This window comes from Colossoma macropomum, unplaced genomic scaffold (genome assembly GCF_904425465.1).
Source record: "Colossoma macropomum unplaced genomic scaffold, Colossoma_macropomum, whole genome shotgun sequence".
NCBI classification, from domain to species: domain Eukaryota; kingdom Metazoa; phylum Chordata; class Actinopteri; order Characiformes; family Serrasalmidae; genus Colossoma; species Colossoma macropomum.
In genome coordinates this window covers 40001152-40024046 of record NW_023494795.1, presented here as the reverse complement: position 1 = coordinate 40024046, position 22895 = coordinate 40001152, and the positions used below count along the sequence as shown (strand labels likewise).

The 22895-nt window shown below is 40.5% G+C and overlaps 1 protein-coding gene across 1 annotated transcript in view; it reads left to right on the top strand.

Moving 5' to 3' along the window:
* The window catches only part of LOC118815969 (uncharacterized protein C14orf132-like), a 39893-nt gene extending 17864 nt beyond the window's left edge, over positions 1–22029 (top strand). Inside the window, exon 2 of the mRNA XM_036582428.1 lies at positions 21395–22029. Within this exon, the coding sequence (XP_036438321.1) occupies positions 21395–21625 (231 nt within the window). The 3' untranslated portion in view covers positions 21626–22029. The remainder of the gene's footprint in view (positions 1–21394) is intronic.
* The last annotated feature ends 866 nt before the right edge of the window (positions 22030–22895 follow it).

Here is a 22895-nt window from a genome sequence, read left to right as displayed (position 1 = left end):
ATGGAAACAGATGTATTGTATCCATAGAAACTGGTGTAGTGTATCTACAGAAATGGGTGTAGTGTAACCATGGAAACAGATGTATTGAGTGAAATGAGAGCAGAATATAAAATGAATACTAAAGAGGTCAACAAAACAGTCCATATAAATGGTCATTTTATACACACAAACATATTGTGGTGTTCCTCCACTGGCTGCCCTGCACTGGAGCATGCAAGCATGGCATGCAAAAAAGGGCCATAAGATGAGGCTCACAGGAGATGTGCACTCTCTTTGAAAAGAGGCTGTTTACGCTGCTGTTTAGTGTTCTGTGCTGCTGTTCTTCAGTTAAAGTGTGTTTGTGTGTTTATTGGTTATTCTGTGCAAGGTTTAGGGAATGGTGTGTTTTAGTTTGATAACCGTAATGGAAGGTGTGACCTGCCTCTATTTTCAGTTGATTTTCAAGTAGCTTTTCTGCCTTGTTCCTTTAGTAAAGAACATTTTTAATGGAATTATATGGCCTCACCTGACTCTTCTTCTAACTGGCACCACGATATGCATGCATGGATAAAGCAGCACGTTAGTGAAGAAGAAGAACTTGTGAAACATTGTCAACCGTAAACTGTACAGATTTAAATAGTTAAAGAAATTTAAAAAGCAGGTGTGCACTGATGGTAAAGAGGGGTGTGATTAGTCCAGGTGGATGTTGGAGAGGGTCTAGATAAGTCCAGGTGGATGTTGGAGAGGGTCTAGATAAGTCCAGGTGGATGTTAGAGAGGGTCTAGATTAGTACAGGTAGATGTTAGAGAGGGTCTAGATTAGTACAGGTAGATGTTAGAGAGGGTCTAGATTAGTCCATGTGGGTGTTGGCGAGGGTCTAGATTAGTCCAATTAGTCAAAGTGGATGTCGGAGAGAGTCTAGATTAGTCCAAGTGGATGTTGTAGAGGGTCTAGATTAGTCCATGTGGGTGTTGGAGAGGGTCTAGATTAGTCCAGTTAGTCAAAGTGGATGTTTGAGAGGGTCTAGATTAGTCCATGTGGGTGTTGGAGAGGGTCTAGATTAGTTCATGTGGATGTTGGAGAGGGCCTAGATTAGTCCAGGTGGATGTTGAAGAGGGTCTAGATTAGTCCACATGGATGTTGGAGAGGGTCTAGATTAATCCAGTTAGTCTAAGTGGATGTTGGAGAGGGTCTAGATTAGTCCAGGTGGATGTTGGAGAGAGTCTAGATTAGTCCAGGTGGATGTTGGAGAGGGTCTAGATTAGTCCAAGTAGTCGAAGTGGATGTTGGAGAGGGTCTAGATTAGTCCAGGTGGATGTTGGAGAGAGTCTAGATTAGTCTAGGTGGATGTTGGAAAGGGTCTAGATTAGTCCAGTTAGTTCAAGTGGATGTTTGAGAGGGTCTAGATTAGTCCAAGTGGATGTTGGAGAGGTGTCCATGGTGGGTAAAGACACCCTGATGACTTTATCAGCTGTCCCTACCCCTTGCTGTAGGGTCCTGCAGTTCAAAACAGTGCATTTCAATTACCCAACAGGGAGACAGCTGGTCAGAATGCTCTCTGCTGCCCCCTGAAGAATGTAGTGAGGATGGATGGGGGAAGGTTTGCTATCTTCATCCTCCAAAGTTGCAACTGGGCTTTCTTAGCTGGGAAGTTGGCGTTAAGGGTCCAGGTGAGGTTGTCGGTGATATGCACACCAAAGAACTTAGAGCTTTTGACTCATTCCATAGTTGAACCATTGATGTGTAGTGGAAAGTGATAAAGTCCTCCTGAAATTAAGAATCTTTTTTTGTCTTATCAACATTAAGAGAAAGATTGTTGTCTCTGCACCAACTTGCAAGCCACTCCACCTCCTCCCTGTGTGCTGACTTGTCATAAGACCCATCAGCAAACTAGAGGATGTGATTTGCACTCTGCTTTGCAGGACAGTCTTGAGCTAGTGGTGTGAATAGCAGGGGACTGACAACCCTAGAGAGCATCATTTTTCAGTGTAGTGGTGCTGGAGGTGGACTAGCTCATCCTGATACACTGAGGTCTCTGATTCAGGAAGTCCAGGATCCAGTTGCAGAGGGAGGTGTTCAGGTCCAGCGAGCTCAGTTGCTGTAATATGATTGTGTTCAATGCTGAACTAATGTCTATGAACAGCATTCTCACATAATTGTCTCTTCTGTCCAGGTGGGTCAGTGAGAGGTGAATGGCAGAGGATATGATGTCCCCTGTGTACCGGTTAGGGCCAAAAGCAAGCTAAAATGGATCCAGAGTGAATGTGTTTCATTACCAACTGCTCAAAATGCTATGAGTTGGTAGTCATTTAGGCATATCTTTAAAATTATGAAAACCATGCATACAGTCAGTTATATTCAAACATCTGTCTGCTGCTGTACATTAATTAAATGGCATCGTACATAAATGAATACATTTTGGGAATGCTGCATACTAGAGATTTACTTTTCTTCTTCCCAGAGGGGTAGCATTGTGTCATTCCAGTAAGGGGCTCCAGTGTGGTCTTATCTCTTTCAGAAGTTTTGTAATCCAGCCTTGAGCTGCCCTGTTTTTTTGTTGACTTTGTAAAATAAATCCATAATGACAAATCCAACACTGAATGTAGTCTATGATTAATATTCTGTTTTTCTGTCTTGAAAAGAATTGTTGTTGTTGTTAACATGGCTGTTAGCCATCTACTGACACCTGGGGTTGAGTGTTGACCAATCAGAGGTTGTGTTTCTCACTTGTTGACCAGTCAGAGCCTGTTTTCCTGACTTGTCAACCAATCAGAGTATGTATGACATCCTTTGATATTGCGTATGACATCACCAACCTGAGAGAGTTAAAGCCCCTCAGTGTCTTCCAGAAGCTACTGTGAAGTAAAACTTTCTGTGGTTGGTAAAACTCAGCCCCTTTCCTGGTAGCAGTGTTCCCTGTCTGCTGGGTTAAAGGATAGAACTTAATATTAGAGAGCATTATGGGATGTGTAATTGGCCTCTGTGGCCAAAAAGTCTCTCAGCACCTATTTCCAAGAAAAAATACTGCTTAGAGCAACAGGGAGAGTTATAAAATCAGCCCTCCTGTTTGAGAAAGGGCAGCGTGTTTGCAAAAAGAACCATTTATTTCTCAAAGCGAATAAATCACCCTCTAGTAAATAACAGTGTGCTGCCTTATTTCTTCTGTCCTGGAAGTAAATGCACAGATCAGCTTGATTCTACTCAATTTCACAAACTGCACTGAATGCAGACATTCATTGTAGAAGTCACCTGACAACATCTGCCATAGTTTGAAAAGAATACCAATGTTGTGGTGAACCAAAATCCAGAAATCTTAATAAAGCTCCCAAATCATGGAAAAGCACATTTTACTCATATTTTTAAATAAAAGAAATGTGTAAAGAATGAGTAAAAGAGTTTGTAAATTTAAAATTTCAAAACATACCACTCACTCCATACATATATGGAAAACTGCAAAAGCAGCCTGTTTATACATCATTGTTTTTGTGATGTTAAAACAACAAAACATTCGACCTACAGCAGTTTAGCCCCGCCCACTTATCCTACAACAGTTTAGCCCCGGCCATACAGCTACAACAGTTTAGCCCCACCTATTCAGCCTACAACAGTTTAGCCCCGCCCATACAGCCTACAACAGTTTAGCCCCACCCATTCAGCCTACAGCAGTTTAGCCCCACCCATTCAGCCTACAGCCTTTTAGCCCCACCTATTCAGCCTACAGCAGTTTAGCTCCATCCATTCAGCCTATAGCAGTTTAGCCCTGCCCATTCAGCCTACAGCAGTTTAGCTCCACCCTTTCAGCCTACAGCAGTTTAGCCCCACCCATTCAGCCTACAACAGTTTAGCCCCACCCACTTCATGCTGAAGTTATAAGGAGTGTTACAGCCCAGACTGCACTTTTGAATGAGAGCAACCAATAAAATGATAATACAACCCCATTTCCAAAAAAAGCTGGGACGCTGTGCAGAATGTAAATAAAAATAGATTGCAATGATATGCAAATCATGTAAACCATATTTTTAGAGGAAATAATACAAAGACAATATATTAAATGTTGAAACTGAGAAATTTTATTGTTGTTTGAAAAATATATGCCCATTTTGAATTTGATGCCGACAACACATTCCAAAAAAGTTGGGACGGGGGCCTGTTTACCACTGTGTTTCATCACCTCTTCTTTTAACAACACTCTGTAAGCGTTTGGGAACTGCTGTAGTTTTGAAAGTGAAATGTTTTCTCATTCTTGTTTGATACAGGATTTCAGCTGCTCAACAGTTCTGGATCTCTTTTGTTGTATTTTTGAATTCATAATGTGCCAAATGTTTTCAGTGGGTGACACGTCTGGACTGCAAGCAGGCCAGTTTAGCACCCAGACTCTTTTAATACGGAGCAATGCTGCTGTAATACATGCAGAATGTAGTTTGGCATCGTCTTGCTGAAATAATCAAGGCCGTCCCTGAAAAAGGCATCACCTGGATGGCAGCATTTGTTGACGAAACATGTATATACCGTTCAGCATTAATGGTGCCTTCACAGATGTGCATGTCAACCATGCCATGTGCACTTCATTAACATTTACTTTTACGGTATTTGGCAGACACTCTTATCCAGAGTGATTTACAATTTGATCATTTTACATGGGTAGGCAAAGGTAGTGTTAATAGTCTTGCCAAAGGACTTTATTGGTATAGTGTAGATTGCTTACCCAGGCAGGGATTGAACCCCAGTCTGCAGTGTTCATGATTTCCAAAAAGACTTTCAAATGTTAACTTGTTGGACCACAGTACACTTTTCCACTTCCCCTCAGTCCATTTTAAATGAGCTCAGGCCCAGAGAAGGTGGCAGCGTTTCTGGATCCTGCTTATATATGGTTTCTTCTTTGCATTTTAGAGTTTTAACTTGCATTTGTGGATGCAGCGACAAACCGTTTTCACAGACAGTGGTTTTCAGAAGTGTTCCTGAGCCAATGGAGTGATTTCCACTGCAGAATCATATCTGTTTTTAATGCTGTGCCACCTGAGAGCCCAAAGATCACGGCCAGCAAATGCTGGTTTTTGGCCTTGTCCCTTCCATACAGAGATTTCTCCAGATTCTCTGAATCTTTTAGTGTTATTTTGTACCACAGATGATGAAAAGCAAAAGTTCTTTGCTATTTTAATGTTGAGAGTTATTATTGAATTGTTGCACTATTTGCCCATGTGGTCTTTTACCATCTTTACTTCTGAAAGACTCAGCCTCTCTTAGATGCTGTTTTTATACCTAACCATGTTACTGACCTGTTGCCAATCAACCACCAGGTGTTTTTACCAGCGTTTCGTTGCCCCATCCCAACTTTTTTGGAACTTGCCATATATTTTTCATAACATAATCAAATTTCTCAGTTTCAACATTTGATATGTTGTCATTATACTCTTTTCAATTAAATATAGGGTTTAAATGATTTACACATCATTGCATTTTGTTTTTATTTAGATTTTGCACAGCATTGTGATTGTATTTAGTATGTAATAATAACAAAAACAGAACAATAAGGGTTTGTTATAGCAATAACCTATTAAACTGCTTATGTGTGAAGAACGCTTTTAACATTTTAAGAACCTCCACATGATGTAAAACTTCTTCATCATTTAAAGAATTTTTTAGAACCATACACCCAGTCCAATAACTTTTTTGGAATCTTTTTCCGTAAAAGTGCAGAAGAGAAAGAGTTGAGGACTTTTCATGTTTATTTTATGTCGTAATGACTAAGCAGCTGTGAGGAGGTGGACACAAGCACATTAGCTGATAGCGCAGGCTCACTCTGAGTGGAAATGACGGCTCGTTGTCGTAAGGGGCATGAAGTTCACTGCACGCTGAGTCAAGTGGAAAAAGCTAATGGCTAATGTTCTCCCCCTAAGACCCGAGCTTTGATGTTTGGTTCATTTTTTCGTGTCCTTTCTTTCTGTAACTAGTAGCACCTGCTAAATATGTCACATTCACATCTTTGAACAAGGAGTAGCTGCTGAAAAATGGCAAGTAACTACACTCTTAAAAATGGTTCTTAAAGTGTTCTTTAGAAAAGACAGTGGTTCCATGTAGAAACATGAACACTCAAAGAACCATTTGTTCTTAAGATTGATGGAGAATGTGATGTATATGGTTCTATATAGCACCTAAAAGTGTTCGTCTATAGTTATAACCTTGATATTGATATTTGGTGCTGTATAGAACCATTTAAGCATGCTAATGGTTCTTTGGGTGTTCATGGTTATATATATATATATATATATATATATATATATAGAACCACTGTTTTTACCAAAGAACTCTTGAAGAACCATGTTTTTTAAGAGTTTACAACAATCAGCCACTGAGGTAAAGAGTGCAATGTAGGAATTAAAGGTGCTTATTCTCTTCGGCTTATCTTGCCTGTTTGATTTGCGCTCTGATTAAGGCTGTTTATATATTCCAAAGCTGATTTAATTTAATATGCAAATCATGTTCACTCTCCCCTCATTAGAATGTAAATTAAAATTTGCTTGTTTAAGTGTTTTCTTATGATGAAAGAAAGTGCAAATGCTTTTCGCAATCAAACTCAAATTAACTGGGAATGTGGTAATGAATGACTCTGTGCTTGCATTATTTAAATTAGAGTTTTTAATGTATATTTTAAATTATGTATTGAATCTATTGAAAAATGTATTAATTTAAGGAGAATGTAAAGTATATATTGCCTCATATTTGTAGCCATAGTGAACATGGAGTAGCTAATGGCACATCTTGGCCACAAGTTTGGTCACAAGTTCTTCTCATTAAAGCTTTTAGCACAAGCATGTCAGTCACTGGTAAAAATCCCATTAAACTCAATGAGAAACTGTAGAACAGACTGAGTTTATGTCACAATACCTACATTTAGAGTCAGTTATTCATTCAACCTAATGAGAAACTGTAGAACAGACTCAGTTTATATCACAATACCTACATTTAGAGTCAGTTATTCATTCAACCTTATGAGAAACTGTAGAACAGACTCAGTTTATATCACAATACCTACATTTAGAGGCAGTTATTCATTCAACCTTATGAGAAACTGTAGAACAGACTCAGTTTATATCACAATACCTACATTTAGAGTCGGTTATTCATTCAACCTTATGAGAAACTGTAGAACAGACTCAGTTTATATCACAATACCTACATTTAGAGTCAGTTATTCATTCAACCTGATGAGAAACTGTAGAACAGACTCAGTTTATATCACAATACCTACATTTAGAGTCAGTTATTCATTCAACCTAATGAGAAACTGTAGAACAGACTCAGTTTATATCACAAAAGTGATATTATATCTGTTCTGCATATGTCTGTTCTACAGTGTCTCATTAGGTTGGATGAATAACTGGCTCTAAAGTTGTGTGCTCAGGTCACACTGGGCACTTCATGCCAAGCAATGTCAGCATAAAACGATGCTGCTGTGTCCTTGATTATGTCACATCATGCTAAGTGCCAAGGCATGTGAGCGTCTGCGTCTGGAGGAGTTTGTGTGCATGCGTTGCATAACTCTGCTTTGTTAACATGAGTGGGTCGACATCAGATATCACATTATTATTCAGAGCCACAATTACCAAAATTAAGCACTTCACTGACCTTTCCAAAAGCATGCTGTTACTGGCCTGTGGCTCTTTCTGTACTGTGCACTCTTTAAATCTCTCCAGCGCCTCCAGTCTCAGACCAAAACAAGTCTGCTTGTTTTTAAAGATCATTTTGACCAACACGATTTTAAACCAATCATACCAGCTGATGGAGGTTGTTTATGGTCTAGTATCTCCTGTTGTAGCATACTGGAGTATTTATTTAGGCTGTTTATGAACTAATATCTCCTGTTCTACTGTATAGGACTGTTTATTGAGGTTATTTATTAAGTAATATCTCCTGTTCTAGTGTAAAGGACCATTTATTGAGGTTGTTTATGAACTAATATCTCCTGTTCTAGTGTAAAGGGCTGTTTAATGAGGTTGTTTATGAACTAATATCTCCTGTTCTAGTGTATTGGGCTGTTAATTGACATTGTTTATGAACTAATATCTCCTGTCCTAGTGTATAGGGCTGTTTATTGACGTTGTTTATGAACTAATATCTCCTGTTCTAGTGTAAAGGGCTGTTTAATGAGGTTGTTTATGAACTAATATCTCCTGTTCTAGTGTATTGGGCTGTTAATTGACATTGTTTATGAACTAATATCTCCTGTCCTAGTGTATAGGGCTGTTTATTGACGTTGTTTATGAACTAATATCTCCTGTTCTAGTGTATAGGGCTGTTTATTGACGTTGTTTATGAACTAATATCTCCTGTTCTAGTGTATAGGGCTGTTTATTGACGTTGTTTATGAACTAATATCTCCTGTCCTAGTGTATAGGGCTGTTTATTGACGTTGTTTATGAACTAATATCTCCTGTCCTAGTGTATAGGGCTGTTTATTGACGTTGTTTATGAACTAATATCTCCTGTTCTAGTGTATAGGGCTGTTTATTGACGTTGTTTATGAACTAATATCTCCTGTTCTAGTGTATAGGGCTGTTTATTGAGGTAGTTTATGGACTAATATATTCTGTTCTAGTGTATGTGACTATTTATTGAGGTGGTTTATGGACTAATATCTGCTATTGTTGTGTATATGGTTGTTTATTGAGGTTGACCGGTATCTCCATTTCATGTGTAGCATTTATTGTGGGTGAAGTTGATAATATTTGATGTTAGGTTGAAATATGACAGCATTGTCATGCAATGCACAAATGCTTTAATGTAGATCTGAAAGGGTTAGGTGTTAAGCGGCTGTGTTTTAAAGTGTAGCGCGTAGAAAGGGTGTTTTGTTGTCTTTCCTTTTGTTTAGCATTAGCTCGGGTGTGTAGCCCCTCTCCACTCTGCAGTCAGAGAGGTATTAGGTATAAATCACAGTGCCGTCCCCTTTAGATGTCATCCTTTTATTGCTCCTGTTGTAATATACAGCCCCAGCCAAAGCTCTTATCACTGCGCAGGTTAGCTGCGCAGTGATAAGTGATCAGACACCTGCACAAACGCTGCACTGAAAACACTTCACTCCCACACAACGGGAACACAGGCCTGTCAGTGCAAGCAGTGCTGTATGTCCTCCAGACAAACTCTCTAATTACTTAATCACCAATGAGCAAGGGTATTACCTCTTTCACAGTGGTGGTGTCTTGTGATTTCTTAATTTCTTTAATCAGTTAATCTATTAATTATTATTTCATGGATCATATCAGTGGGTCATATGAACATTATAGAGCATTATAGAGCTCTTTTTAAATGAAACAATAGAAGCCATATTGCCATATTTATTACAGTCTGTCAGAGTGACGGTGTGGATCATATGAACATTATAGAGCACTTTTTAAATGAAACAATAGAAGCCATATCGCCCCCTACACTTCCTGTAGTGTATTACAGTCTGTCAGTATGACTGTGTGGATCATATGAACGTTATAGATGTTTTAATTTTTACCCGATTTTCTCCCCAATTTAGTCGTCTCCAGTTCCACCCGCTAGTTAGGACTCCCCCAGTTACACGATGCTATCAACGCTAGGAGGGCGAAGGCAGCACAGGCTTCCTCCGAGACCTGTGAAGCAGCCACCGCTTCTTTTCGAGCTGCCGCTCACGCAACGTCACTGGACAGCCGAACGCGCTCGGAGGAAAGCGCCAACCGCCAGATCTGTTACGTCAGCTAACAGACGCCTGCGCTGACTAGCATCGCGCTGAGTGATGGGGGGAGAAGGAGGGGCCATCCTACCCACCCAGAGAGAGCGAGGCCAATTGTGCTCTCTCGGACTCCCGGCTACGGATGGCTGTAGCATCACCAGGGATCGAACTCGCGATCTCCTGATGACAGGGCCAACGCTTAGACGGTTGCGCCATATAGAGTGCTTTTTAAAAAAGCAAACCATTTTTTTCATAATTGTCGTCATCAGCTTTGTTGTCTCATCGTTGCAGCCCTGATCTCCATCTTTGCTCCTTTCCCTGCTGGCCTGATCCCAAGTCCGGCGGCCAGACTGTCTCTTTTCATCCGGAACATTTGAATCATTTGCATGATCTGAATGGCTTCCTTTTGCTCTGTCTCAGACAGAATGCATTAGTAAATGTTAAACCTGTCACCCTGAGCTGCTTAGCATGTGTGCTAATGTCAGAGAGCTCCCCCGACAGATGAATCTGGTTATTGCTCTTTTCCAGAGCCGTAATTATTATTCTGAGAGAAGAAAGGCTGAGGTTGGTGGTGCTGCTCTCCCCAGGCTTTGGCTTGGCTCGGTGCTGACCGCGCCTGCCTTGTAAACAGCTTGTCCACTCCCATGCTAAACAGCATTTAGCTTATGGCCCTTTGCCATAGTGAAGATGAATTAGAGCCTCTATTTTCATTATGATTTATGTGCTGAGGGCTGAGGGTGGTGGAGGTGGTGCAGAGTAGAGAAGAAGAAGCATTGTTATCAGAGAAAAGCCCTGTAGAGATGGATAAATAGACGTCTCATGTAAGGCTATAGCCAAGTATCCCCTTATATATAACATCAGTGATATCAGCCATAGTTATTGATATTGTAGTGACCCACTACTGGCTGGTGCTGGCCTCTAGATGCTCGTGAGACCAGAAGGATGATGGAGGTGCATGCCCTCTGAAAAGATGGAAGGTGCACGCCCTCCAAACTTAGATATTGTTTATGTTGTTGATCATTACTTAAAAGCATGTGGTGTGTGTTTATTGTGTTCTGTGTTGGTGGATGTGGGCTGTTAGTGTTTTGTGCTGTAGGGTTGTTCATTGTCAGGATGAAGCCTGTGGCTGGCGGTGACCTTCCCCGCATGTTCAGTACTCTGTATATGCTTTTCTGCCCTGGTGTTTGCCCGTTTGCCTACCCTACAGATGGTCCACTGTAGATTCTTTGTAAATGTTCAGTATATATTAAAGTAACATTCTACTGAATAGTCATTAAATGCCACTGAACTTGAAGTTGAATGTTACTTAGATGGTTCACTATAGATGCTGTGTAAATGCTCAGTCTGTCTTTCAATAACATTAAACTAAATATCCATTAAATTCAACTGAACTTGAAGTTCATTGTGAAAGAGTTTATTAAATCTATCCCTAACCCTCACCTTAACCTCAAGGCAAAACCTACATCTACTCCTAACCCTAACCATAATGTTGTTGATGATCAACTGAGGATTGCCAGAAAGTTTGTTAATGATTTAAGTAGCTGTAGAGCATCTATAGGGGACCATCCAAAATAAAGTGTGACCAATAATTCTCCTTTAAGGGCTCTTCATATAAAATGATACTCATGTTTCATATCAAAATATTCTGTTATCTTCATCACTGCTTTCCAAAACCGCTGCAGCAACTTCAGCAGCTGTAAACTCTCTGCACACCATTTCACACGTGTCTCCGATGTGGACTGATTGAAGAATGAAGGGTCTCATTTTCTCAGAGTCTCAGTTTCACACATAATGTAGACAAACACAGGAATCCACCAGTTCCACACGATGAGAGGCAGATGACGTGTATCTCAGCCCCTCTTCATAGGCTCATAACTCCGGATGTGAGTCACGTATGACCTCGTGATAAGATGGAAAGGAAAGGCCGACTCATCAGATTCAGGAAATGTTTGAACTATATTTCTGTGCTGGATTATCACAAAGATACAGACACATTTATAGATCAGCTGCAAATTTCCAGGCCATTCAGAGAGACCTGAGAAGAGTAAATGTATGTGGAGTGGGAGGAAAATGAGGCTTTGTGTCAGTGAATGAAGGATTTAGTGGAAGGAGAGCAGACATAGCAGCGTGATGGTGCTTTGTCTTCAGCATAGAGATAAGACTGGGTCTGAATGCAGCAGAGGAACGAAGCTCTGTCTGCATCAGCGACCATCCGTCAGCCCAGCGCAGGCTGACGAGACGCAGGGACAAATCTGATGAACAGAGGGTCAATGCAGCTACACTGATAAACAAGCTTACCACTGCAAAAACAAAGAGAGACTTCAAGGAAGAATTAAAAGTAAAATCAAATTTCTCCAGTTTCCCCTTCTTACCCCAAGCCTAGACATTTGGTGTCTGAAGTTTTCTTCTTTAGCTTTAGCACCGGAGCTACACATTGTACATAACAAGTAATTAAAGCGCATATCCCACCAATTAGCATTGTTTTTAATTTACTCCCCTCACTGTGTGGAGCTGTTCAGTATCTCAAATAGTCTTGATTATGTGGTTTCTGACACTGTATGACTCACTGATGTCTATAAACATAGACTAAAATACATCACTCAACAATATCAACCACCTGAAAGACTATATCTTTGTAGATAACAATATGTTATGCTAATTATGCTTATTATGCCAGTATGCTATTATGCTAATTGGTGGGGGATAAGCTTCCAGGTATACACTTTTAAGAAGCATTTTAAAGTGTATGACATTTAATTAAAATTCTTCCACTCTGTTTGTATTTAACCTTTTTAATGTGATATGTTAAAGCATGTGTGATTTAAGTTATATTCATAACTTTTTTAATATATTTCTTATACTTATCATACAGTATAACAAAAGAAGATCACTCAACTTTATTTTTTCTGTATTGCTGTTAAACTACACTCTTTAAAAAATGGTTCTTCAAGGGTTCTTTAGTAAATTCAATGGTTCTATTTAGAACCATAAGTTCTATATAGAACCCTTTTTGGGTGAAAGCAGCTCCTCTGAGATCTTTGACAATTTAATAGCATAAAATAAGAATACGCTACTGATTTATAGCTATTAGCGCCCAAATCCTGCAGCCAGTCGGACAAACAATTACGTCATGTCACTGTCAATCAACGATCCATGTTGTTATATAGAAAAAATGAAAGAAACGGGCTGATTAGTGTCCTTCGAGTCTGTGTCCATGAAAGTAGATGAACGACCCTGCCCATTGTCTGGAGGCGTCATATGTATGATTCAATTTCCTGTAGTTTTATTGTCACGGCGTTAATTTAGCATTTAGAAAACATTTTGAATTTGGATTATGATGATAATCATGACATAAAGGCAGGTGATGCTGTTTCAACAAACCAGGGGAAAAGCCAGCTGCAGCCAGTGCTAGCAAGCTAGCTGTTAGTTCAGAATCAGAATCAGAATCTGTTCTGTTACAGCCTAACATTGAAACAGGATTTTCTTGGCTTTTCACTGCGTTCTGTGTATGTGCTGCCCTTTTATTACGGCATCAACATTCACTACTTTGACTTTTCACATTATAAGGGTTGACTTTAACATAACTAACTTACCTGTGATGAAGTGTTTGCCACAAAAGTGCACATATTGACTGGCTGAGTCCCACAGTTTACTATTTTCATCCTATCCTCAGACGGCCTGAAGACACAGATCTCTTCTTCGCTCTTTGGGGCAGTAAAGAAAATCATAAACTGTTTTTTTTTTTACATTGTTAGACACGCAAAATGCAATGCAGCAGCTTTTAGGCATGGTGCCATAAGTATCTCACATTTTCCGCTGGCACCAGAGAACTTGTAGAGAAGAGAAGTACCACTCTGTACTATCTTCTGGATTTCTCAGATGCTAGAGGGCACTCCCAAGCAAGTCCAAAATTAAAGTGTTGAGGGAAATCATAGTTAATAGGTTCTTAAATATTTTTGATATAAAAGAATGCATTCATTTCCTGGACACCTTGAACTTGAGTTACAGGAGTTTAAAACAGTGCCTCATACACATTTATGACATCAATGGGCGCAATCAGTCAATGAGTTGCTAAGCTCGCCAATCAATCAGCACTTAGTAGCAGTAATGCTAACTAATCAGCTCTTAGTAGCAGTAATGTTAGCATTCCTCTGCCCAAAACCCGTTTGGTGTAGAAAAAAGGAAACGTACAGGTGAGTTTTCTTTGCTCTTTTAGTAAAATACGTCCTTCTACTTTCTCAAATTAAAGGGAAGTTTTGGGCAAGTGATTGGAAACTATTTTAACTTATCATTATTAGCTGTTTAGCTCCATTTGCTTCCATTCATTGAGGACTCACTCGTGGATGCCCGCTGGTGTTTGGCATTAACTCAACAACACGCTAAGCACTCTGACTAGTTTGTCTGGCATGGTCATTTGGACGACAGGGAAGTGACATATGCCTGCTCTCATCCTTGGAAATGTTGTGCCATAGTCTGGAATGCAGAGCTGAAAAATGAAATCAATGATCAGTGATTGCCATATAACTGTTTAAACCTGGTAAATGTGAAGGCTTATGGATGCTGTAGGCTCCTGAGAGCAGGCTGCTGTTTGTGCATGTTTACAGTTTTCTGTAAGTGAGGTGGTTATTTATGTTTTGTATGTGTGGTTGTCATGTTTCTCGTCCGTGTGCGTGTGAGCGAGTGTAGCCACAGGCCATCCTGGATTAATGGTGATCTGACTGGAGCTCCATCTCCAGCTCCAGCTGAGCTGATCATTAAAAGCTGAGCGGATGCTCTGGGTGACTGTAGGCCAGAAAAACAACCATGCGCTGAATTCTCCTCCGCAAGAAAAGAGATCATGTAGTTACATGTTAGGAAGTGCAAAACAATCTCACAATAGTGGCAGAATGGAAAACAACTCAGATATTGTAATTTAAGAAAATAAATGAGAAGAATCTCTAAGTTAGTGGTAAAAACACAGTAAAACTACAGTAAGAATCAATGCTTTCTTGTACAGCCCGTTTAATGTTCTAGGTATCAGACAGATTCATACTATATAAGACTTTCATGTCTTCAAATGCCTTTGTATTGTTTTTTCACCCCTAAGAACTGATGGTATATGTACATATTTCTGATAGGAAAGTTCCTGCTTAAATTTGTGACATTTCAATGTCTCATTACTATCATTTTACCCCCAAATAATTACACAGCACTTTAGAGTTTATAATTCACACTTACCCAGTTGATATCTAAAACCTGTAGGCATCACTGTAATTTAATCAGAATCAGTAATCAACTAACAGATGTACAGACAGTTTCTTTTGGTGCAGGTGTTAACATAAAATTCAATAAATAGAATAGAACACTGAACTCACTGTCATGTTCATGAAACCAGTTGGAGACTTTTTGCTTTGACATGGTGCATCGTCATGCTGAAAGTAGCCTTTAATAGACGGTCAACTGTGGCTGTGAAGAGATGCACATGGACAGCAATGACACTCAAACAGACTGTGGCGACTCAAGCAATGGTTAATGGGTATTAACGAGTGCAAAGTGTGCTGTTGTAGCCCATCCGCTTGTTGTGCATTCTCAGATGCTTTTCTGCTCAGCACATTTGTACAGAGTGGTTATCTGAGTTACTGTAGCCTTTCTGTCAGCTCAAACCAGTGTGGCCATTCTCCACTGACCTGTCTCATCAGCAAAGCCTTTCCGTCCGCAGAACTGCTGCTAACTGGATGTTTTTTTTTTAGCACTCTGTTCTGAGTAACTCTAGAGACGCTGTATGTGAAAATCCCAGCAGATGAGTAGTTATAGAAATACTCAAACCAGCGTATCTGGCACCAACAATTATGCCACGCTCAGAATCACTGAGATCACATTTTTCTTTATGCTGCTGGTTGATGTGAAAATTACCTGAAGCTGCTGTCTGAATCTGCCTGATTTGATGTGCTGCACTGCTGCCGCATGATTGACTGATTAGAAAATTGTATGAATCAGTAGCTATACAGGTGTTCCTAATAAAGACAGTACACAATCTGTGAGTAACGAGTAAAATAAACAAACATACGAGACACCAAAACACCGGGGCTGTCTCTCGGGATGCCTTCTTAGACTAAGTAATTCACTTAGACTGTCTGGCAACCCACCATTATGTTAACCAAAATGATTATCTAGTACTTTGGAGTTTGTACCTCACACTCACCTGGTTCGTAGAAGAAAGTGTTACCAAAACAATTTGATTTTTTGTGAAGAGAACATTGTAAGCGGATAGAGAGAAGCTTCAGTTCAGGGTTCTCTATAAACTGAGCTGTAACACTCTGTAGCTCTGAAGTCTCTAAGAAAGAAAAACAGCAAAGCTGAAAGTGTTTGTGCTGATGTGATCAGACAGCTGGGATTTACAGCAGCTCCCACTCAAACAACACTCTCTAAACTGCACTGTCTTCATTTAGACAAACTCTGCATGCCAAACTTTTTGAACACCTCGTCTTGTAGGGACATTTTCTCAGTTTATATACACTTTTACAAAAGTAGGCTCACTGGCCTATGAAGACAAAATCCAGTTCAGTTACACTTTTATAAATCAAACACATTTCAGTATATATTCCATCAATGTTACTGAAGAAGAAAAATGCATAGTTTCTCTGAGGAATCTCCAAAACAGGCAGAAAATTGCATTCATGGCTGCTGTGAAAAGGGGTTAAGTGGATCAGTGAGTTCTAATGCAGCCTGAAGCGTTTATCTCTTACACCTTTACTCTGACTTTCAAACTCAGCCGTGATGAATCAACACAAAGCGTCCGTGTGAAGGGAGGAGAAGTGATGAAGCGTAGCGCTGAAGGAGTGTGATCAGCTCAGTGGGATCAGCCTCTATTCACAGACACTCTCATTTTTATCAGGATGATAAAAACACCAGCTTTAATACTTTGATTTCCTTTTTTGTGAGTGCAGTCTGGAGTCTTTAGGCCAGAAAATAGTCAGACTTTAAAGCTCATCCCAAAGGTATTGGATGGAGCTCCACCACTCCAGACAGCGCAGTTCCATTGCTTCACAGCTCAATGCTGGGAGGTCTTATAGCCCTCCAGCCCACTCTAGGGTCACGCGCGGCTGCTCCAGAGCATTCCATTCTGTTGGTCAGTGTTTTTGTGGTGGCAAAGCACTTTAACTTAAGTCAAATAAAACAGAGAAGTTTCTTTTACTGCTTTAATTCCTTTATTTTCATAAACAGATGAAGAATATTGTCTGCAGAGGATGAACTAATTCTAGAGGGGGTACCAAATCTAGACATCTACCTTCAATCACCAACATGTATCTTTTCCCCTCTCTGCACTGTTACAAATAAAGGTCCATTTTTCGTTGATCAAGGTACAAACAATGTACATGTTCCCTCAAAGGTACAGCAGTGTTTTTAAGGTTCCAACTGTGAACCTAAAATACGTTTTGTCCAGGTGAAAAGTACATATTTGTACCTTTTTATAACCTAATCTTTTAAAACAGAACAATAAAATAAAAAGCCTGGAAATGAGATGGGGTGTGTGGAAGTAATACAACTTAGAAAAAATATAATTTTAGTGGATTATGGTACAGTTATGTTCCCTGGCTAAAGGTACTGAGATGTACCCTTGAGGGTCCCACCCCAGTGACAATGTAGTACCGAGTTTACAGGCTTAATCATATCCACAAAAATCCGTTGTTAAATGTTGGAATGGTCCCTCAAGCACAGTTATTTGTCCCACAGGTGTTCTTACTCCCTTTCTTAACGTACTCTGGAGGCATATTTCACATCTATTTAGTACTTAGTCTACATGATTTTGCAAATTTGGAGCCCAAAACTTCCATTCACGTGTTATGATTCTTATTACCTCTCCCCTTTCCGCATAGGCTGGCCCATGGGCCTCTAAAACAAGCAAAGAAAGTAATGAAATAGGAGCTATCAGTAACCCGTCATGATTTTGCCATAGACCATTATGGTCTTTGGAAGCCCCTCTCTTTTCCCATAAATTTTGTTTATATACATTATATATATATATATATATATATATAATATATATATATATATATATATATATATAAAATGGTGGCTTATATAAATGCTGGTTTTAGAAGAGTTCCTTTTTAATTTTCAAAGAACCCTTTGCATGTCAATGGGGTGAACTTAACACAGCTGAATTTACTCATTAGCAGGTGTGATGGAATCTGAGTGTAGGTTTAGTGTGTCCACTCTTTACCGTTATTACAGATGTTATTACAGATAAATCTTTATTTGTCTTCTACTTCATTGTATGATTTTGCATAAGGTCCAATACCATTTCACGCCTCGCCCCTACCACTCAGCCCTAACCCTCCGTTTTGCATGTTCATGTCTAAGGGGTGTCCCGATTCTTGTTGAGATAGAGGGGTAGGGTGAAGTGTTAGGGCTACATGACCCTCTAAACTGAGGTTTTTCAGAGGCACACTCTGAACAGAGGGTTATGAGAAAAAAGAAAAATCAGCAAGATGGCTGTGCAAGAGACCAAATAAACATACAAATAAAATTGTGAATATTTTATTCATCAAAATTACAATAACCATTGTATTACCTTCATTTCATTTCATTTCAATTTATAATGGTCCTTTTCTGCATAACAAAGCATAAAAAGTCAAAGTGGAAACTTCATAATCCAGGCTGCCCTGTTGTTTTTTCACATATTTTCTTTTTACTTTCCCCGTCATTATGCAAGTGGATTGTCTTGGAAAATAAATGACTTTATGATGACAGGAAATGAAAAGAAAGGTGGTCTCCGACTTTTGCACAGTACTATATGTAATTAATTATTTTGTTTTGCTACTACGTATAAGTGATTATTTAATGTCAATTAAATGAATTGCAGTATTTCAACAATATTTCTATTTTTAAAGTAAAAAAACAAGGTTATGAGAAGGTTATGAGTTGGAGACATGCAGGGCTTTTCTTGTTTGTAAGGAAACCCAATATATAAACATGAATCCTCTTTATCCTCTTGCTTTATCTGTCTATGTGTGATATTTAACTGGTCAGTTCACAGATAGCTGCCTGCTCTCATTAAAACTGTCCCCTATCCCACCACCTCGATTTTCGCTGAGCTCTGCCACTGGTTGCCATAGCAATTGCATGCATGTGTGTGCATGTAAGAAGCAAGAGATTTGAGCCACAAGCGCTGTGAGTGTGTGAGAGGATGTGTAGCAAAATAAATACAGACAAAAGAACAGAAGTGTGGCAGATTTTTATTAAATATGACTTACTACTGCACAGTCAGACTTACCACAGCCTCATCAGACTCACTACTGCCCAATCAGACTGACTACAGCTCCATCAGACTCACTACTGCCCCATCAGACTTACTAAAGGTCCATCAGATTCATTACTGTGTAGCCAGACTCACTACAGCCCCATCAGACTCACTACTGCACAGCCAGACTCACTACTGTGCAGCCAAACTCACTACTGCCCAATCAGACTCACTACAGCTCCATTAGACTCACTACTATGCAGCCAGACTCAGAACAGCCCCATCAGATTCACTACTGTGTAGCCAGACTCAACTTTGCCCCATCAGACTCACTGCTGCACCGTTAGACTTACTATTGTGCAGTCAGACTGACTACTGCCCCATCAGTCACTATTGTCCAGTCAGACTCACTACAGCCCCATCAGACTAACTACTCCCCGTCAAACTCACTATTGTCCAGTTAGACTCACTACAGCTCCATCAGACTCACTATTGTCCAGTCAGAATCACTATTGTCCAGCCAGACTCACTACTGCCCCATCAGACTCACTACTGCCCCACCAGACTCACTACAGTCCAGTCAAACTCACTATAGATCCATCAGACTCATTACTGCCTCATTACTCACTGCTGTCCTATTACTTACCACTGCTTCATCAGACTCACTACTGTCCAGTCAGACTCACTACAGCTCCATCAGACTCACTACTGCCTCGTTACTCACTACTGTCCCATCAGACTCACTATTGTCCAGTCAGACTCATTGCAGCTCCATCAGACTCACTACAGCCCCCATCAGACTCACTACTGCACAGCTAGACTCAACTCTGCCCCATTAGACTCACTGCTGTCCTGTGAGACTCACTACTGCCCCATCAGACTCACTACTGCCCTATCAAACTCACTATTGTCCAATCAGACTCACAACTGCCCCATCAGACTTACTACTGCCCCACCAGACTCATTAAGGTCCAGTCAGTCTCACTACTGCCCCACCAGACTCACTACAGTCCAGTCAAACTCACTATAGATCCATCAGACTCATTACTGCCTCATTACTCACTGCTGTCCTATTACTTACCACTGCTTCATCAGACTCACTACTGTCCAGTCAGACTCACTACAGCTCCATCAGACTCACTACTGCCTCGTTACTCACTACTGTCCCATCAGACTCACTATTGTCCAGTCAGACTCATTGCAGCTCCATCAGACTCACTACAGCCCCCATCAGACTCACTACTGCACAGCTAGACTCAACTCTGCCCCATTAGACTCACTGCTGTCTTGTGAGACTCACTACTGCCCCATCAGACTCACTACTGCCCTATCAAACTCACTATTGTCCAATCAGACTCACAACTGCCCCATCAGACTTACTACTGCCCCACCAGACTCATTAAGGTCCAGTCAGTCTCACTACTGCCCCACCAGACTCACTTCGGTCCAGTCAGACTCACTACAACTCCATCAGACTCACTACTGTCCAGTTAGACTCACTGCAGCTTTGTCAGACTCATTACTTCCCCATTACTTATTACTTCCCCATTACTCACTACTGCCCCATCAGACTCACTACTGTCCAGTCTGACTCACTGCAGCTCCATCAAAATGACTACATTTCAATACCCATATTCATGTAAAGTTATAAAATTCTTACAGCAATCTCATGATGACATGCAATAGCCCTTGATCATCAAAAAAGAGCACAGATTTGATGACGTTTAATGACGTACGAACTGTTCTGCGTCCCATTTACGAAACTTTTCTAAAATGTGGAAAGAAGCAGAGATTTGAGTGCAAGTGATGAATCAGCCTCAGTGCATGAAATCAAGCAGTGGCCAAAGAGTACCTCATTTATATATCATATACACAAAGCATGCCCTAATTCATGCAGATGTTTCAGTAGGGAGCAAATAAAATGGTAGCATTCAGTGGTTCATCAGAAAATGCGTTGACCAAATGTTGTGTTAAAGTTAGTGTTAGAATTACGACTCCTGGAAAGATTAAAATGTAAAATAAACAAAACACCTGACCACAGTGTAGTATGTATTTCAATGGAACATGGAATATTTGTTTACGTCAATGTGCATGAAAGATAAGAACATTCGCTTTTGTGCTGGATTGCCATGCAGGCACAAATTATTAGAATTAATGTTTTTTTTTTCTATTTTTATTATTTTTATTATTGCTAGTATAGATAAAGGCAGCACGGTGGTGCATTTAGTCGTGCTGGAGCCTCACAGCAAGAAGTGCCTTTCTGTGTGGAGTTTGCAAGTTCTCCCCGTGTCTGGGTGGGTTTCCTTCTCCGGGTGCTCTGGTTTCCTCCCACAGTCCAAAGACATGCAGTCTGTGCTAAAGGCTCCATGATACATCTCAGTTTTATTACTAGAATCTTATGGGTGACTGTCCAAAAAATAATAACGCCAGTCCCACTGGCTCTCCATTGCTCCACGTTTCTGATAGAACTTCTTCCTTTCCTGTTTTTGCTTTCTTAGATCCCGGTCATGACAGGGGCCTTCATGGACTCCTCCCCTAACGATGACTACAGCACCGACCACTCACTCTTTAACTCCTCCGCCAGCGTCCACACCGCTGCAATGGCGGCCCACCACCAGCAGGAGGAGCAGCAGGCCATGTCCCGTGACGCCATCTGGCTGTGGATTGCTATCACCGCCACCATCGGCAACATTGTGGTGGTTGGCGTGGTCTATGCCTTCACGTTCTGAACCGGACGAACTCTGGACAGGAGCTGAGAGATCAGATGGGCTAGAAGTGAGCCCAAAATCCTACAACAGGGTCGTCTTTCATGTAGCATACGTAGACGTGCTTAATTTTTTCCTTCCGTTTTCTACATAAAACAATGTTTCCAGAGTATTTTTGATGCATCAGTCCATCTGTTTGCTTTCTATAAGCTGATGAATGATGGACAGTGTGGCATAGCGGAAAATGGACGTTTGGTATCGATGAATATTTTGTATAAATCTTTGCCTTTAGTATCAATGTATGCAGTTTGAAGCTTTAAACGTATAGAGGACTCAAAAATGTTTGAGATTCCTGTAGGCATCGTCTCTGTTTGAGGTAGCAAAAATTCCAACGCTGTTATCAGAAACATTAAATTGACGTGCACCTTCTGGTTTGGTAAAGACAGTTTCCTTTCCTGCACTGTTAAGTGGACAATCTGCCAATGTTGATACTTGATAGACCTTAAAAGTTCAGCCCAACTGAGCATTCCTAATCTTTATTTCAACCTGGCCCTTCCTGTTATCTACACCTATCTAGCCCACCCTCTGTTTATTCCTTTTAAACATGCTATACAATCATGTTCCTCGGGCCACAACAGACAATCCGTCCACACTCAGCATGCACAAGACATCGCTGTTTCACCTCAACTGCTTCATGCTTAATTCCAGTGCTTTAGGCTTGTTTTTTATTCACACTCCCGTGTCCTGATCTGCAGGGTGTCGCTTTGTTCCCACCAGTGTTTGCGCCGTTTGCCAGGGACACAATAAGCTTTGCTTTTAATGAGTTCTGGAGAGGAGGCGTGGGTTGCCATGGCAACTCCTCTGTCTCATGTGAAGTAGTGGCAGTGGCTCTCATTCCGGTGACAAGCACTCACACACTCGACCTTTGCAAAGACCTCTAAGAACTTACGCTTCAAAAGCAACTGCAGGACCAGTCAAAGGTTTGGGCTCACCTGAGACCGAATGGTCACAGTGGTGATCTATTAGTCTTACAGTAAGGACTTCAGTTTGGGCCATAAATGAGTAAAAACATCTCTACAATAATGCTAAATTCTAGCACCCCTATTGCATTTCTGATGGCATGTTAGCACTATGCTGACGGTGGCTAACATGAACAGTTTCTGGTTGTTCAGACATTTGAAGCTTGCAAACGCTATTAACTATGGCTCACATTCACAGTGAATGATGTATCTAGAACTTAGATACGTCCACAACCAGAAGTACTAGAGCTACCTTTTTACTCACAAAATTGGTC